Source organism: Odocoileus virginianus, chromosome 19 (genome assembly GCF_023699985.2).
Source record: "Odocoileus virginianus isolate 20LAN1187 ecotype Illinois chromosome 19, Ovbor_1.2, whole genome shotgun sequence".
NCBI classification, from domain to species: Eukaryota; Metazoa; Chordata; class Mammalia; order Artiodactyla; family Cervidae; genus Odocoileus; species Odocoileus virginianus.
The window spans coordinates 18265241-18284777 of NC_069692.1; the positions used below are offsets into that span (position 1 = coordinate 18265241).

At 35.9% G+C, this 19537-nt stretch overlaps 1 protein-coding gene across 4 annotated transcripts in view; it reads left to right on the forward strand.

Moving 5' to 3' along the window:
• CEP85L (centrosomal protein 85 like) overlaps nucleotides 1–19537 on the forward strand; it is a 185073-nt gene that overhangs the window by 86341 nt on the left and 79195 nt on the right. For 3 of the 4 annotated variants that reach the window (XM_070449914.1, XM_070449915.1, XM_020899700.2), the window contains one exon: nucleotides 15829–16616. In XM_070449914.1, the coding sequence (XP_070306015.1) occupies nucleotides 15829–16616 (788 nt within the window). Of the gene's footprint in view, nucleotides 1–3330; nucleotides 5129–15828; nucleotides 16617–19537 lie in introns of all 4 variants that reach the window. The other variant, XM_020899705.2, reaches the window with a different exon arrangement.

The window sequence follows — 19537 nt, forward strand, 5'->3', positions numbered from 1 at the left end:
GCTGATGTAACACTTGATTCCAGTTAGTGTAGTTGTCTTTCCTGAATTTATGTCTTTCTGAAGTTCTCATGATTTCTGCATTGTGAGAGCTATTCATTGTTTTTTTTACCATCTCTGTTCTTTGGAAAGTTTCCTGAATATTCTAATTTGTGATCTTTGTTTCTTCTAGTTGGATTTGCTTCATGTTATATCTGTTTAGTGTAAAGAGCTCAGGGAAAAAAAGATTGTGGAGGATTATTGAGTGTTGAAAATAGCCTTGCTTTAGAATGTAGCTAATAGGTTGATATTTATAACATAATGTCAGCTTTAAAACATGTTGTTGATTAGATTATTCCGTATCAGTGTCATGTGGATACTTTATATATGCTTTGCATAGTAATACTCTGGTCTTTAATGGTCATTTAATTGTCTTTAATTGTCATTCTCTAACCATAGGTTTACAAAGTGTTTGTTTTTTCTGATTTATAAAATTCTTAATTCTTAATTAAATTCTTAATTCCTTAAATTCCAAACCTCATCGAATAACCTAAAGTGTTTATCTCCTATGTACTAAACCCTCCAGCTGAGAATTATGGGTAGTGTACAATTATATTAATTTCAAATAATATACATGAAATTTGGACCTGTTACCAAACACAACTGGAGTTTGTTTTAGAGTGTACCTGCAGAATATTTTAGTGAAATTTTACTATAAATATTTGTCTTGGAAGAGAGTACATATTCTTTCTGGATTTTTGAGGCTTTGGCACAAAGTGCTGCATTATTTGGTTTTCTGTGACAATTTTTCAGTGAAATGTGTGAATGCATTTGAAATCTTAAAGTTGATTATTGGCTGAGTAATATTCCACTATATTTATCTACCACAGTTTTGTCCATTCATCAGCTGGTGGACATGTAGGTTGCTTCCCTGGTCTGACTGTTGGAAACAGTGGTTCTGTGCATTGGGATGCATGTGTCTTTTTCGATTATGATTTTCTCACAGTATATGCCCAGTAGTGGAGTTGCTGGGTCATATGTTAGATTTATTCCTAGTTTTTTAAGGAATCTCCGTACTGTAGTCCCTAATAGCTGTATCAATTTATATTCCCACCAACAGTGTAGGAGGGTTCCCTTAGCTCTAGTGAGATGGACGAACCTAGAGCCTGTTATACACAGTGAAGTAAGTCAGAAAGAGAAAAACAAATATAGTATATTAATGCATATATATGGAATCTAGAAAAATGATATTGATGAACCTATTTGCAGGAAAGGAAATGAGATGCAGAGGTAGAGAATGGACTTGCGGACAGTGGGGGAGGGACAGAGTGGGACGAATGGAGAGTAGCAGCAACATATATATATATACACTATCGGGTGTAAGATGGATAGCTGGTGAGAAGTTGCCATGTAGCACAGGGAGCCCAGTCTGGCTGGCTGTCTGTCATGACCTGGAGGGATGGGAGAGGGAGGGGAGGTAGGCTGGGGAGGGAGGGGATGTATGTATCATTATGGCTGATTTGCCTTGTCATATGGTAAAAACCAATGCAACATTGTAAAATTTTTTTTTAATTAAAAAAAAAAAACTATTGTTAAAACCTCAATATACACAGCAAATAACTGCATGATTTATATACTACATGGGATTGACTAGTAACAAAAACTCCCAATTTAATTCTTACCACAATTTACATCCTATGCTTGATACAATATGTGTACTTACAGCCATTGTAAATTATTGTCATTTCCTTTCTGAAGGTTATTTAAGGTAGTTTATGGAAAGCAGTAGTATAGTACTGTGTGATCCAGTATGGGGGCCACTCGCAACATGGGTTATTGAGTGCTTGAACTGTGTCTACCCAAATTGAGATGTAAGATTCACACTGGATTTGAGTAAAGAAAAGAATGTAAAATATCTTATTAATACTTTTTAATATTGATTGCATAATATAATATTTTAGATATAGTGGATTAAATAGAAGTTATTGAAGTTTTACCTTTTCGTTTTTATTTTTTGATGTGATTGCTATAAAACTTAAAATTATAAATGTAGCTTGCATTATATTTTTATTGGACATTTGGTAGTGACAGTGTAATTTGTAAAGGATTTACTTTCAAAAATTTCATGAGCATGTATGTATGTTTATATATTTCCCAACAGAAACGGCATTGGCTTCTCAAAGTAACTCTTGTCACTCCACTTAATACTCAATATAATAATGTCTGTCGATTAACATTATATCTGTGATAAACTATATTCTACCGTCAGTCTGCGAGTGCTAAGAGCATGGTCCTTTTGTCATTTTGACAGTGCTAAAGGCCTCACTGCAGTGGAATTGCCCTGGTTCTTTTGGCAAACAGAAAGTTAATGTGGCTGTGGTGAGATATAAATGTCTGGGTTAGGGGAGGTTTTAGATAGGAGAATCCCTGAAATTCTAAAGAGTTCTCTTGCCCACTTAGGGGATAGAGAAAAAGAATAATGTCAGTAATTGTTGCTAGAATTCTCCAGTCGGGTGTAAAGTGCAGGCCCTCAGTCTTCATTAGGAGGAAGAGGGAACCTTACCCCAGAGTCTCGGAGCATATTTGGCTGCTAGACCAGTGGATACCCACGTGAAGCTGAGCAGATAAAGAGTGTGATTGCACCAGTTTTTCATATGTAAAGTTTGGTTGGAATTTGAGTGTTTAGGAAGAAAAAGCCTGTCTTGCTACAAGCCTCTGAAATATGTTCTTTGCAAATAACATTATGCTTGTGTTATATAATTCAAATATGTAACCTGTAATAGTACATTTTGAGTTCTTATTTAATAATAAGTAATATTGAATTCTTAATAGTAAATATTGAGTTCTTAATAGTAAATATTGAGTTCTTAGCAATTATTTATTTTTAAAAGACGGTCGTGGTTAAGTGGTATACCTCTATATACTAAATGTAAATTCAATTTTTGAGGTAGACATAAAAGAACATGAATAAGTTTTACTTCAATTCCATGACATATAAGTAAGCAGTGCAGCTGTGAAGTAAGTCATCAAGCTTTACACAAACTGAAAGGTACTCTCTAGTCAGACCTTTAGTGTTGTTTGCTTGTAACTGATGTTCCAGGTGATGCTCTTTGGTCACTGCTAAATCCTCAAGGTATTCTATGAATCATCTGAAAAAATAACATACTCTTTTTTTACTATTCTTCTTTATTTTAATGTTGTGTTTTTCGATTATTTGAAAACTTAAAATTCATACATGAATATAGAATATATATTTATCATACAGACTGTAAATGCTCTAATAATTATAAATATCCAATTTTATAAGTGACCTTATATGAATAAAGGTACCTTTCTATGCTCTCTCCCATGCAGCTTTTGGAAGTCTGTTCATTTATTCACTTCATAAACATTCGTTGAATACTTACTCTGTTTCAAGAACTGCAGAACTGCAGAGATCAACATGGATTACATCAGAACTCAGCAGGGAAGGGACTCTCGAACAGAAAAATACTCTAAAATTACCACTGAGTGGTTTACTTTTAGGCATGGTATCTTGAGATTTTAAATAATGCTAAATAAAAGTGTGACATTTTTATATTTAACAAGTTGGAACACTAATTTAACATTAGCAGTGCCACTTTTTAGCTGTGGTAATTTGTTCATGGGGTGTCAGATTCCAGGGTGGGAGGAAATAGATCTGTGACGTGAGGAGAGATGAGCCTGCAGAACTACCAAGTTGTAACATAAGCCACACCGCAGATCACCTGTTTGTTCCATGATTTTCTTTGCTGAGACCTGGAGGCCATGTAAATAGCTGCTGTTGGCTCAGAGAGGAGAGTTGTCTTTGAAGTATACAGCACTTGTGTAGGGCATAACCTAGATGTGGTTACAGACTTGAGTGATTAAGAGAGAAGCAAGAGGAGGAGAGGACCCTGAGTCTAAAAAAGAACTTAGGTCTTGCTTAGACTTGGCTCTGTGAGCTTCCACAGGAGCCTGCCTCTCGTGAATCACAAGGTGCCTGAGAGGCAGGCTCACATGCAGTTGTTTTATCTTTTAAAACTTGAGTTTGTAAATGTAGCTTTACATAGTCTATTTGGGGCTAATTTTCAAGCATATTTATATATTTTAGTAAAGAAAAGGTACAGGTAGAATTAAATATTTTTTCTTTGATAATTCCCAGCTGCTAATATGTATTAGAGATAATTTTCTTATCTAATTAATAACCTCATTTATTTCAAATAGGAGGGACTGAGAAAAGTGGACTTTAGTTTAATCACATCTTATTAGTTAGTTGTTTTTACTAAGAAATAATAGGACTGTTGAATAGTATAAATTTGAGGTCATCTCGTGAATGTATGTCAAAAAGGAAGATGAATAAGAAAGGTTAACATTTGCTGCATTGTGGCTATTTTATGAAGAAACTAAGGCCTTGTAAGGTAAGGACTTGTTCAGTCATTTATTTATTCATGTAACCAATATTTATTGAGTGTCTATTATGTGTCAGGTATTACACTAAAGGTTAGAATTAAATAGACATTTTCTCTGTTCATTGTATACATAAAGTCTAGTGGAGAAGACAAGACAGAAAATAATTATCATAAAAGATGAGATGGTTGGATTGTTGAATTAATGGACAGGAGTTTGAACCAGCTCTGGGAGATAGTGGACGACAGGGGAGCCTGGCGTGCTACAGTCCGTGGGGTCTCAAAGAGTCAGACATGATCAGTGACTGAACAACTGAAATTAACGTACACATCATATAATTCACCCATTTAAAGTGTATAACTTAGTGGCTTTTAGCATATTCACAGAGCTGTATAAACATCACTGGATGAATTTTAGGACATTTTTACCACCCTGAAGAGAAACCCACCCCCCTTAGCCACCACCCTCAACACCCCTATGCTCCTGACACTAGAGAACCACGAATTTTGGAAGACATCGTAAAAATTTCCCAAGGCTCTGTTTTCTTTGCTTGTGTATTTTATTACAATGATTAAGTTTCATTACTTTACTTTGCTAAATGGTTTCTTTAAAACACCTCATCTTAATGTAAAATATCCTCTCGTTCTTACCCTTTTTTCTTTTTTACAGAATATTTTAAGTGTTACTAAAGTAAAAAGAAGGTGAAATGGTAAACCTACATGTACACAACACCAAACTTATACAGGTATAAATTATAACACATGGCAGTATTATTTCAGATATTCTGTGCTCATCCCCATACCTTAGGTAATACTTCAAGCAAATTGAGAGTTCCTTCTTAAAATTTAATTAAAATAGTAGTAATGTTTATTTTGCATTTACTGTGTGTAAGACATTATAAGAGGTTTACATGATTGTTTCAGTTAATAAAAAAAATTACATGTTGGCTACAATTCTATATCTATTTTATAGGTGACATAAATGATGTTTAGACTGTTCTCTAACCTGTTTCCCTATTTTATTAAGATTCATTTCACTGGTGAATAACCTTATGTTGCTGTAACTTCATAGCTTTGGCACTTTCAGGACTCTTGATGATGGATACTCCCATAACATGATCTCCAGAAATTACAGTGCATTAGATAGTCAGTTGACCTTAACATTAATGAGAATATGTGCTGTATATTTTTGCAGTGTGAGGTTTTATAGTTCTGATGTGGTTGTTGTTCAGTCGCTCAGTCATGGCCAACTCTTTGTGACACCATGGATTGTAGCATGCTCCCCTGTCCTCCACTGTCTCCCAGAGTTTGCTCAAATTCATGTCCATTGAATTGGTGATGCTGTCTAACCATCACATCCTCTGTTGTCCCCTTCTCCTTTTGCCTTCAGTCTTTCCCAGCCTCAGGATCTCTTCCAGTGAGTTGGCTCTTTGCATCAGGTGACCAAAGTATTAGAGCTTCAGCTTCAGCATCAGTCCTTCCAATGAATTTTCAGGGCTGATTTCCTATAAGATTGAGTGGTTTAATCTCCTTGCAATCCTAGGGATTCTGGAGTCTTCTCCAGGACCACAATTCAAAAGCATCAATTCTTTGGTGCTCAGTCTTCTTTATGGTCCAACTGTCATATCTGTACATGACTACTGGAAAAACCATAGCTTTGACTGTATGGACCTTTGTCAGCAAAGTAATGTCTCTGCTTTTTAATATTCTGTCTAGGTTTGTCATAGCTTTTATACATGATTAAAATTTTTTTCACTATAGAATCCTTCTAAGGTAAAATACCTTGGACATGGAACAACAGACTGGTTCCAAATGAGGAAAGGACTATGTCAAGGCTGTATATTGTCACCCTGCTTATTTAACTTATATGCAGACATCATGAGAAATGCTGGACTGGATGAAGCACAGGCTGGAATCAAGATTGCCAGGAGAAATATCAATAACCTCAGATATGCAGATGACACAACCCTTATGGCAGAAAGTGATGAAGAACTAAAGAGCCTCTTGATGAAAGTGAAAGAGGAGAGTGAAAAAGTTGGCTTAAAACTCAACATTCAGAAAACTAAGATCCAGTTCCATCACTACATGACAAATAGATAGGGAAGCAATAGAAACAGTGACAGACTTTATTTTTGGGGGCTCCCAAATCACTACAGATGGTGACTACAGCCATGAAATTAGAAGATGCTTGCTCCTTGGAAGAAAAGTTATGACCAACATAGACAGCATATTAAAAAACAGAGACATTACTTTGCCATCAAAGGTCTGTCTAGTCAAAGGTTTGGTTTTTCCAGTAGTCATGTATGGATGTGAGAGTTGGACTATAAAGAAAGCTGAGCACTGAAGAATTGTTGCTTTTGAACTGTGGTGTTAGAGAAGACTCTTGAGAGTCCCTTGGACTGCAAGGAGATCCAACCAGTCCATCCTAAAGGAGATCAGTCCTCAATATTCATTGGAAGGACCGATGTTGAAGCTGAAACTCCAATACTTTGGCCACCTGATGTGAAGAACTGACTCATTGGAAAAGACCCTGATGCTGGGAATGATTGAAGATGGGAGGAGAAGGGGACGACAGAGGATGAGGTGGTTGGATGGCATCACCGATTCAATGGATATAAGTTTGAGTAAGCTCTGGGAGTTGGTGATGGACAGGGAAGCCTGGCATGCTGCAGTCCATGGGGTGGCAAAGAGTCGGACATGACTGAGTGACTGAACTGAACTGAACTGAAGGTAAAATACACTTACCTTCTTTTCACTGAGAGAAGGTAAAAAATAAAATTTAGAAGATGTTAATAACATATCTGGGGTTGTACAGCTGTTCAAGTGATGGAGCTGAAGTTCTTCAAATCTAACTCCAAAGGTATGCCCTTACCCACACCGTTAGATATCTGTTCTTGAAGTGAGACCCTGGAGGAGGAGATCTGAGAGGTGTAGTGTGGTGTGTAGTATAGGAGAGGTAACACTAGACTGAGAAACAGGAGACTGGGATTCTATTTTGAGATCTGTACTTGGTCAAGTAATCTAACCTTTATGGATTTAGTTCTTCATTTACATATGGAATTAGGTCAGAAGTTATACACAGAATACTTTTTTGCTTGTGAAATCAAATAATTTCAAGGCAGTATTCAAAACAATTATGATTTATGTTCATTTACAAACCAAATAACTGTTTTCCTTTGCCCTGCATCTCTACTTAATTTTCTTGTTAATCTACATTATTGCTGAAAATAAAATATTTGAATTTAAAGCTTTAAATGTGGCACATAAGAGCATTACAGCTGTAGTAAATTTGCAGAAATTAAAATGGTTTGTCGGAGGTACACTTTGTATCTTTATGGACCTCATTTTTACTTTCATTGTTATCCATCCATCTGTCCATTCATATACTCAGGCTTTTATATCATTTTGCATCTTGGCCTGGTAGAATACGACTTCCTGAACCTGACCAAGCTGACTGCCCTGAATGTAGTCCACTTTTGAGACCTGTGTTGAACCCAGGTATTTCTGACCTGGAAAGACTCCAGTCAGACAGCCATGGGTTTAGAGTCGAGGTTAATGACTTCCCGTCTCCCCAGACATGTAGGTGGGTAGAGGACCAGATGATAATTGTTTTGTCAGTTCTATCATAAAGTAACAGTTTTTTTTTTTCCTGAGAAAATTTGAATTTTCAAAATTTTCACTCCTCATAATTTGAGATCATTACAATTTGATTTATACACATTTTTAAAGAGAAAGAACACTTGCTGCTCTTTGCAAGTAAACTGCTGATGAGACAATCTAAATTGAAACTTGTAAGAGAATGGTACTAGAAAATGGTACAATTGAAAGAAATTTTAAAAGCCTTTCAAGAAAACAAAAATACTACAGTTTTGGTGTAACTACAAAAAGGAACTTTTTGTTTTTTGAAACTGACCAACTTTTAAAATGAGTTTTGCTTTGAATTGTTGACCTCTTTAAACAGTACCTCAGATTGTCCTTTAGTTAAGTTGCCAATAGTCTGACTGCAGATCAGAAATTAAAAACTAGCTTTTCATCTTATTTTACTTAAACTTACAAAATGAAGTTTCTTAGTTTGTTGTGAATGATTGCTAAGAGTGTACAAAAAGGGCTTGAGAACTAACTTGTGAACAGTATGAAGTGAAGTCGCTCAGTCATGTCCGATTCTTTGTGATCCCACGGACTGTAGCCTACCAGGTTCCTCCATCCATGGGATTTTCCAAGCAGGAATACTGGAGTGGGTTGCCATTTCCTTCTCCAGGAGATCTTCCCGACCCAGGAATTGAACCCGGGTCTCCCACGTTGTAGGCAGACGCTTTACCGTCTGAGCCACCAGGGGAGCTCTTCTGTAATTATTTTTAAAAAGTAATTTTAGAACTTTTCACTCAATTTCTGCCTCAATAGGATTTGAAGTGACTTGACAAAATACAATTGAGAAATATAAAATAGTTAAGAAAAAAAGCTGATTGGTGATAATGATTAGACAATAACTAAATGAGAACCAAGATTTGCACAGAATTGTGTACTATTGCTATTAAGTACAATTGCTGAAAGAGTAGGTCATATGTTTGGCAGTAGGGAAACAGAAGCTTCTCATTATAACAAGTAAAAGCAAGCAGTTCAGGAAAGTATGCTTTTCATGATCTTGATACCTGATATACAGTTCTCCTAATGTTCTTTTTTTTTTCCATTTATTTTTATTAGTTGGAGGCTAATTACTTTACATCATTGCAGTGGTTTTTGTCATACATTGAAATGAATTAGCCATGGATTTACATGTATTCCCCATCCCGGTCCCCCCTCCCACCTCCCTCTCCACCCGATCCCTCTGGGTCTTCCCAGTGCACCAGGCCCAAGCACTTGTCTCATGCACCCAACCTGGGCTGGTGATCTGTTTCACCCTAGATAATATACATGTTTCGATGCTGTTCTCTTGAAACATCCCACCCTCGCCTTCTCCCAGAGTCCACAAGTCTGTTCTATACATCTGAGTCTCTTTTTCTGTTTTGCATATAGGGTTATCGTTACCATCTTTCTAAATTCCATATGTATGTGTTAGTATACTGTAATGGTCTTTATCTTTCTGGCTTACTTCGCTCTGTATAATGTTCTTAATGGTTATTTCTGTATGATTCTTTAGTGTAATCATTCTCAGTTTCTATGCAGATACCATAGTGCCAAAATAGAACTTAATATTTTAGGTATATCTTTTGTAAACATTTAGCTGGATTTAAAAATTATGTGGACAGTTCTTGTAAAGTAATTAGCCTCCAACTAATAAAAATAAATGGAAAAAAATTATGTGGACAGTTCTTTGAGTGGATTTTTACTTACTGTGATTGTTAAATCTTGATGCATTTTAAATCATATTGTATACTTTCTATTCTGCTTTTCTCAAGTTTTTTTCTTTCTTGCCTTTTTTTGATTCACTTTTTCTTTCATGACATTTTCCTTCTATTCTATCAGAAGTTATACACACATATCTTTTAAAAAATCTTTACTAAGCCATAATTCATATACTATATAACTTACCCATTTAAAGTATACAGTTTAATGATTCTTAATATATTCTCAGAATTGTTCAACTGTTATACAATCTAATTTTAGAACATTTTTTAACTCCCCCTCCCTTAAGAAATCTGTAATCTCTCACTCTCTATCTTTCCTCCCATCCTCTTAAGCAGCCACTTATCTGTATAAATTTCTTTGTTCTGAACATTTCATATAGAATCATCTAATATGTTGTCCTTTGTTACTGATTTTCACTTAGTGTAATGTCTTCTAGATTCATTCATGTTGTAGCATGTATCAATCAATACTTCTTTTCTTTTTTGTTACTATATAATATTCCACTGTGCCACTTTTTATTTATCCATTTATCAATTGATGGACGTTGAGTTATTTTGACTTTTTGACTACTAATAATACCTCTGTGAATATGTTTTCATTTCTCTTTGGTGTATACCTAGGGGTGGAATTGTTGGATCATATGGCAACTCTTATTTTTGACCTTTTGAGGAACTGCCAAGCTGTTTCTTAAACAGCAGTGCCATTTTACACTCCCATCAGCTTTGTATGAGAGTTCCAATTTCTCCACATCCTTGCCAAAACTTATTATCTGTCATTTGGATGATAGCCATCCTAATGGGTGTGAAATGGTGTCTCATTGTGGTTTTGAATTGCATTTCTCTAAAAATGTTGAGCATCTTTTTGTGTACTTTAATAAGACCATCTGTTTATCTTTGGAGAAATGACTTTTCAAATTTCACATCCATTTTTACATTGGGTTATTTGTATATTTATTATATAATCTAATTGTGTTTCTTATTTAATCTGAAGTCCCTATCTGATGTATAATTGCAAAGATTTTCTCCCATTTTATGGGCTGTCCTTTCACTTTCCTGACGGTATCATTTGTAGCAAAAATTTTAAAAATTTTATTCAGGTCCAATTTATCTTTATTTTCTTTTGTTGCTTGGGCTTTTGGTATTGTTTCTGACATATTACTGCCTGACTTAAAGGTCATGAAGATTTACACCTATGGTTTCTTCTAAGAGTTATACAATTTTAGCTGTTACATTTAGGCCTGTGGTTCATTTTGAGCTAATACTTGTTGAAAGTATAAGAGAAGAATCCAGCTTTATATTCTTTTGCTTGTGGCTGTGCAGTTTTGAGCTCTCCTTGTTCTTCTAGTTGTTTAGAAATTATAACATACATCTCTAACTTGACTATGATGTTAGAATGCTGTTCCATCCTTGTTTTATTCATCATAGTTGATATTTTGGTTTTCTTTACCCTCTTTTTTTTTTAACCCACAAGTTAGATATTGTTTTGTAATCATTGGCATTCTTAGATATAATTACACATTTATTTATTTTTTTTAATCTTATTTGTTTTTACACCTCAGGACTTGTTTTTCTTTTTTAGTGAAAGAACCTTAAGAAATGTTATTACGAGTCCTTTCAGTGAGTCTCTTGGTGAAAAGCTCTGTTTTTGTTTTGCAGGATTATATATTTTGTCTTCAATCTTGGAAGCTAGCTTAGTGCTCCAAACAGTTCTTGGGTGCCAATTATTTACTCTTAACTTTTTGGAGATATTTCACTGTGCTCTGGATTCCATTATTGCTATAGAGAAGTTGGCTATCATTCTGAGACTTCTTGTGTGAATAATCTGCCTTTTCTCTCCAGCACACTTCATACTGTCTGGTGTTTTGTAGTTTCCTTATGGTAAGCTTTCGTCCTGTCCTGCAGCTGTGTTTGTGTAATGGTGAAATTGTAAACCCCGAGGAGGGCTATTTTCATATTTTATTGTGAATAAATATATTTGCATAGTCTTTTCTGCCTAGCACAGTTCCTTGTACATTATATATTGCTAGAAGATTGGTTGAATATTATTGAGTTTCTTTATATAGCTCTTTTCCTACCAGAGTATAGTTAAGAGTGTTTTTAAAATACTTACCTAAAAATATAAGGAATGCTTAGAAAAATGTTCATTTGCTTAAAAAAGTGGAGAGAGTTAAATGTGGCTTAAATTTTTTTTTTTTCCTCATGATACATCATCACGGCATTAGCAGGAACGGGAAAAAGTCATGGTGTTCTATAAAACTTAATTATTGCCTTTGGGTTAGGCTTAATATTTTTCTAAAATGTAAAATACTATGTTTTATATTTAATGAAAATATAAGCTGTTATTTTAAAAATCAGAATATTTTGATATGTTTATACAGTTTCCTGATTATTTTTTTAATTGTAACCATTTATGATTTCTTATTATACTATAGATCTGGAAGGTGTGGTTTTTTAAAAAATTTAATTCCTTTTACTATAAGAAAGAACAGAGAGACTGTCCCTACATGTAAGAGAAGATAGAATCAATCTGGCATGAATCGCCAGACAAGAATAACATGACAGTGATTTTGTTCAGAATTCAGAACTTTTGTTGTCTTAAATATAATTCACTTGCATTATCAGGTTACAGCAGTGTCCTTTTCTGTTTTTCCCCTATAAGCTGAAATCTGTCTGCAATCATTCGCTTTTCTGTGTTCTCTGAATACTATAAACCCTGTCCTCTGGCTTTTAAAAGGACTACCTTCTGCTGGTTTCAGATTTCACTGTTCTAACTTAGACTGCTGGATGCCATCATAATAGCTTGCCTTTGAGATTTGTGGCTAAGTTAGGTAGTATAATAAAGCACATTAGGAAATGCATTGCACTTACCTCTAATTCATTGTGTTTCATTAGGCAAAATAAATTATTTTTCGATTTACCTCTAAGAATGGTTGTTTTTTTCAAGTATCTATACTGTCAAATGTTTAGTTCTTTGTTCATTAATTTATGTTGTGTGTGTGCATGTGTATGTATGTGCATATGTATGTGAATAGAGTAAACTTTAATTCTGAGATTTCACAGAATAAATTCTGAATGTCACAGTGAATCAGTTTTTACAGTGAGCCTCAGATACTGTTGATGATTGGACTTGAGATAGTTAATCTTGAAATTGAAGGTTTCAGAACTGAAATCAGTCACAGGTGGAATGACATTGTACTGAATAGAATAGCAGAATCACTTATTAAAAAGTGATGTTTCCTGGACCTTCTCTTCTCTAACTGAGTGAGAATCTCTTGGATTAGGGCTTAGATACCAGGTAACTGTTTTGTGCTGAAATTTGAGAACTTTAGATGTAAGTGAGTTTTGGAGTAAATTCTATTCTTAATGAATTCTATGAACAGGATATATTATACTAGCTTTTAGATTTGTAGGAGTAAATACTAGTGTGATGTAGAATTGGTTTTTATCACCAATTGTTTATTTTCTATGCAGTTTGGAAATATCGAACTGGCAAAGGTAGACAGGAAGTTAGCACATTTTCAGATAGAAGTAGCATCTAGGACTGGTCAAGTTTCAGCTGGTCTCAGAAGTTTCAGCTGTGGCATGGAACATGAGACAGTCACCTCATATATAATTCATACTTTAGAAGCGGTGTTCTTTGATATTTCAGACTCTTTGAGGTGACACAATAAAACATCTTTGCAGAAGTTTGGCCAAATGGTAAATTTATGCTCTTTGGAAAGAAATTAAAATAAGACATTGTGTAAAGTAGAATATGAAAGTATCCTCCTTTTCTCTCCTTTCTACCTGTGCTTATTAAGTTTTGAGTATATTCTTCCAGATCATTTATGTGCCCATGAATATGCATGTACTTATATACACAGCTTCCCTTGTAGCTCAGTCAGTAAAGAATCTGCCTGCAGTGCAGAAGACCTGGCTTCAATTTCTGGGTCATGAAGATCACTTGGAGAAGAAAATGGTAACCCACTCCAGTATTCTTGCCTGGGAAATCCCGTGGACGGAGGGGCCTGGTGGGCTGCAGTCCATGGGGTTGCAAGAGTCGGACACGACTGAGCGACTAAACCACTACCACATATTCCTCCAGATCATTTATCTGCCTGTGGATATGTGTGTATTTATATATTCACCTGTATGTTTGCATATTTTAAATATTGATGTATACATATTACCCCTCTTCTTCCAAAGGCTATAACAGTTTCATGTTCTATCATCATAGGATATTAGCAGTCATTAATAGTTTTATGTGTATAATAGGGAATGCACTTTTACTGTTTAGTGAGTTTAGCATCTTTTTTAAAAAAAAATAAGTATTCTTTTTAAAAACATTTATTTTATTGAAATATTTTCCTGGCTTCATACTTGGATCAGTTAGTGTTCTTAATCAGCAGAAGAAGCTGACTGAATGATTGAGAACAGGAGGGATTTATTTAAGGATGTTTCGTTAACTCAAAATTTCTGAGGAGCGTTGGAGAACCAGGCTTAGGGTTAAGCTTCCAGGTAATACTCCTCAGCCGCCTCTGGGAACAGACATTCTCCTGCCCCAATGGACGAACCGACCGATGCTGCCCAGCTGCTGCCCCCTTTCTGCCAGCACTTGATTTGGCCACCTCTGCTGTTGTCATTGGAGGCTAATGTGTCTGCTGTTGCCAGAAATGGTAGCTCCATGCAGAGCCCATTTTCTCATGTGACTCACTTGACTGAAGTCTGTGCAGGTGCTTCTGAATGTCTGTATCATAGTTGCAGGGTATGTTGGGAATTTAAGGTCTAAAATTTTATTTTGGGAGGTTGGCTTTATAATATAGGAATTTTCTTGAGTATCAAAGAGTTCTGTAGAAGCTGGTGGGAACCTATAATATGGTAAATTACAGTGATATTTTGTGATACTTTTTCTCATATTCTTTCATCTGTAATATTTTCCCCCTTCCATCTCCAGGTGAATAAATTCTGTGCAGAGACCTCTTGGAATTATATTTTTAAAATAGTTTGCCTGGCTCTTTCTCATCTGAATTCTTCTTATGATTTCCTCAGCATTTCTTTTCCTGTTACTTTATTTATTTAAAACAATATCAAAACTCACAAGTAATATTTAAATATATACTGAGTCAAACATTATGGAAAGACAGAGAACAAACTGTAAAAGTTACATTTCATCACCCACCCCTACACTTCAAATTGCTATCACCTTTGTGTATATCACGTGATAAAATGATAATCTTTGATTTTAGTTAGGCATATTTGATGGTGGTTTGGCATTTGATAGTAAGTCCATTGAGTGTAGAGGCCCTTATTTACCCTTTGGGCTTCCATATTGCCTACTACAGCAGTTCCTATGTGTGGGATAGTATTATGTGAAGGTCTGATCTCTGGCAATAACTGTGCAGTCATTTTGGAAGTAAAAATTGACAACCTGGGAATTTAGTAAATGTGCAGAGAAAGATAGGAATCAAGGTAGACTCCAGGTGTTCTAGCCTGGGAAAATAGATCATTGAGGATGCTATTAAGGGAGACTGAGAATGTAGAAACTACTCTCTATCTGCAAATATATTGCTTAGAACCCTTTCTGATTGTTTTCCATTACTGCAGGAGCACCTTTACCCATACTTCTGATTTGATTTTGAGTGTGGAGAGGTACTACAGTGTTCAGATTGGACCTAGATTTCCACAGTTGAGGAAAGACACTAAGAGATACCATTTTTTAAGTAAAGTTAGCAGTTGGGTCTGAAGCTTCAGTGATTTATCATGAGTAAAACCTTTCAGTGGGGAGATGGTTTTTTCTTTTAAGGCATAGTACTTTGGTTAAATAGCATGAATATATACCTGTTTTCCAGTCATTTTCATCTGTAAATAGATTGCAGATGAGCATATATTTTGTTATGTATCCATTTTTTTAGAAAATGTATGGAAGTAGGTTTGATTTGTTTCAGATGACTAATAATAATAGTAGCAGTGATAAGTAGTAAGTCTCATGTTGATGAAGTGCTTCTGAAAAAAAACTTGTGCTGGGAAACCATATTCAGATTTTTGTTTTGGCATTTTACATTTTGCCTCTTTTTTTTTTTCCTGTTAATTACAACTAATTTGGCATTCTCTTTTCTTTCCAGATCATTCAACTTCAAGTGGCACATTATCTTTTAAGCCTAGTCGGTCATTGGTTACTCTTCCTACTGCCCATGTCATGCCGTCCAACTCCAGTGCTTCAGTTTCCAAACATAGGGAATCACTGACAGCAGATGGCTCAAAATGGAGTATAAGCCTCATGCAAGCATTGGGAAATCATAGTAGAGGGGAGCAGGACTCTTCACTGGACATGAAGGACTCCCGGCCCCTCCGGAAATGGTCATCTTTATCCAAACTCACTGTCCCAGAGAACTGTAGTCAGGGTGGCGTGGTGTGCACAGAAGCATCAAGGAGAGGTTTGGAAAAGACAGGGAGAGAGAAGGCATTAGCAGCACAGCTGAGGACCACTGGACCTAGCTGTTTACACGACAGCATGGAGATGCTGAAGCTAGAGGATAAGGAGATAAACAAAAAACGACCGTCAACTCTGGACAGCAAATATAAATTTGAGAGCTGTAGCAAAGAAGACTTTAGAGCTTCTTCCTCCACTCTTAGGAGACAGGCCTTAGACATGACATACAGTGCCTTACCTGAAAGCAAGCCTATTCTGACAAGCTCAGAGGCTTTTGAATCTCCGAAATATTTAATGCTTGGTCAGCAAGCGGTAGGCGGCGTTCCCATCCAGCCTTCTGTGAGGACGCAGATGTGGCTGACGGAGCAGCTGCGGACAAACCCCTTGGAAGGTAGAACCACAGAGGACTCTTACAGTCTAGCTCCTTGGCAGCAGCAGCAGACGGACGAGTTTCGGCAAGAAAGGGAAACAGCGGTGCAGGTAAGGCTCAGAGTCCAGTGTGTGCCTCCCTCCAGTGGATGCTCTGCGTACTAGCACACTTGAAGGAAGCGTTTGACAGCATGTCCATGAGCACAGACGGCTTTGCTTTTCCTTTCCCCTGCACAGTAATAAGCATAACTGTTATAAAACTCTACAAGTATTGTGTTGATGAACAAAACTTTTAAAACATTTGAGACTAATTAACATGGAAAACTTGAAACCTTGTACCTGACTTCTTGTTTTTCTTCTCATTTGTTTTGCCGCTGTTCAGTTGCTCAGTCGTGTCCGACTCTTTGCGACCACATGGACTGTAGCACGCCAGGCTCCCCTGTTCTTCACTGTCTCCCAGAGTTTGCTCAGATTCACGTCCATTGAGTCAGTGATGCTGTCTAACCGTCTCATCCTCTGCCACCCGCTTCTTGTTTTGCCTTCAGTCTTTCCCAGCATCAGGATATTTATAAACACAGCAAAAAATATTCAGTCCAAAGAAACTAGAGACAGAAACAGAGGAGCTAGCATGATGTAATAGAAAGAACATTAACTTGAATGAAGGCTTGGATTTTGTTTCTGGTTTTATCAGATTCAGAATCTGGATGATTCTCTGTCTGTCACTTAATACTTCATATCTCTGGGCCTGAGTTTTTCTCTCCTTTTTCCCCTAAATTGAGATATCATTGACATATAATGTATTAGTTTCAGGTATGTAACATAATGATTTAATATTTGTGTATATTATAAAATGATTACCACAATAAGTTCAATTAACATCCATCACCATACTTAGCTACAAAAGTTTCCCCCTGTAATAAGATCTACTCTTAGTAACTTTCAAATATGCAATACAGTATTATTAGCTGTAGTCACTATACTGAATGTTATATCCCTGTGATTTATTTATAACTGAGGGTTTGTACCTTTGGATCATCTCGTCCATTTTACTCACCCTCCAGCCTGTGCCACTGGCAACCATCAGTCTGTTCTCTTTATATGAGTATAATTTTTTTGTTTGCTTTTTTAAAAAACATAATTTGTCTTTCTCTGTTTGACTAATTTCACTTGGCATAATGCTGTCAGGATCCATTCATGTTTCCACAAATGGCAAGATTTCCTTCTTTTTATGTGAATATTCCAGTGTGTGTGTGTGTGTGTGTGTGTGTGTGTGTGTGTGTGTGTGTAGAGAGAGAGAGCACATTTTCTTTTTTCATTCATCTATTGATGGATACTTAGGTTGCTTTCATGTCTTGGCTGTTGTAAAGCTGAACATCAGGTTGCATATATATCTTTTCAAGTTTGTGTTTTCATTTTCTTCAGATAAATACCCAGAAGTGGAGTTGCTGGTCCATAGGGTAGCTCTCTTCTTAATCTTTCTGAGGAACCTCCATACTGTTTTCCATAGAGGCTGTGCCAGTTTACTTTCCCACCAACATACATAAGGTTTTTTTTTCCTCCGCATTCTTACCAACACTAGTTATTTCTTGTCTTTCTGATAATAGCCATTCTAATAGGTATGAGGTGATAGCTCATTGTGGTTTTGATTTGACTTTCCTGGATGATTAGTGGTGTTGAGTACCTTCTCATATATTTGTTTGCTGTATATATGTTTCTTCACAGCTTCTGCCATCTATAAAATGAGGAGGTGGAAATAAAGTCATTGCTAAAGCTTTGGCAGTGGTTGGTATGTATTCAGGTTTATAAAACAGATGCGCTTTTTTTAAAAATTGGGTTTCAGGATTTATTAATCATTTTAAGGAAAGTACTGTATGATAATATTACATAAAAAGAAAAGTGTGTACTTCCTAATGTCACATGTAAATGTGTACATTTCTTTATCTGAAAATGTCTTCTGTTCCAAGGTAATTGTCTGCAGCTTGTTTTAACTGGGAAACCAATTGTCTATAGAATTTTTCATAAATCCTGTCATCCATTTTTTTTCTTATTACCAGAGTTTTCTGAAACAAAGTGATTTCATCGAAAATTGCAAAATTTTCCTGGAGTAAAAACTTAAAATTACTAATAATTACAATTGCTAATAAAAAATAACAAAGATTAAAGGAATATATTCTATGAAAGAATGAGGAAATCACTTATCTAGTAACCTCGTGAATCTGAGTGCAGCCCCAAAACACACACATAACCTAACGTGCTCCTCACGGGAGAGCCGCTAACACCTCCTCTGCACTTTCTTTACTCTTGTTTTGAACACAGTTCTTATCATCTTGATTATATATATTTAAACTGCATAACCAAACAGATGTATCATGATGTGTGAATTACAAATCATAAAAGAGCAGTTTAACCAGATTTATTGTGATTTATCTATTCAAGCGGTTGAAAGATAGGAAACCTAATTTATCAAATACTGTCACATTTTAGTTCTCAAGTGCTTGTGGTTATAGGAGAACAGGGATTGGGTAGTTGCTTCTCCAGCTGGTGTCTTTACACAGAACTGGAATAATCTGGGATGGTTGTGGGAGGGGACTGAATGTTCTGCTCCAACCTGAAGTAGGTGCCGTAGAGAGGTAACTGAGAAAATTGAGTGAATTTCAAAGAAGTAGTACTAATTTCACTCCTCCCATTCTGTTGGGAGGATCCTCTTCGATAATCAAAGTTTTCCCCAACCTTGAAGCGATGCAGAGAGAGGGTAGGGAGCTTGGAGGTGCTTTGTGGAGCAAACTTATTTTTAAATCTTCTTGGCACATAGTAGAGGAAGAAGGTGAAAAGGGACAAAATTTGCATCTGCTTGGAAAGTCCTACTTTTTGATTAACCTTCTTTGGGATGATCTCTTTATAGTGCTTTTAAGTTTCATAGTAGAAAGGTGAAACCAGGTAAAGAAAACCTAGATACTTTAATTGAAATGTTTGACAACTTCTCTTCTAATTCTCCTGGACTACTACAGAAAAAAAAAATTTCTTAAATTCTC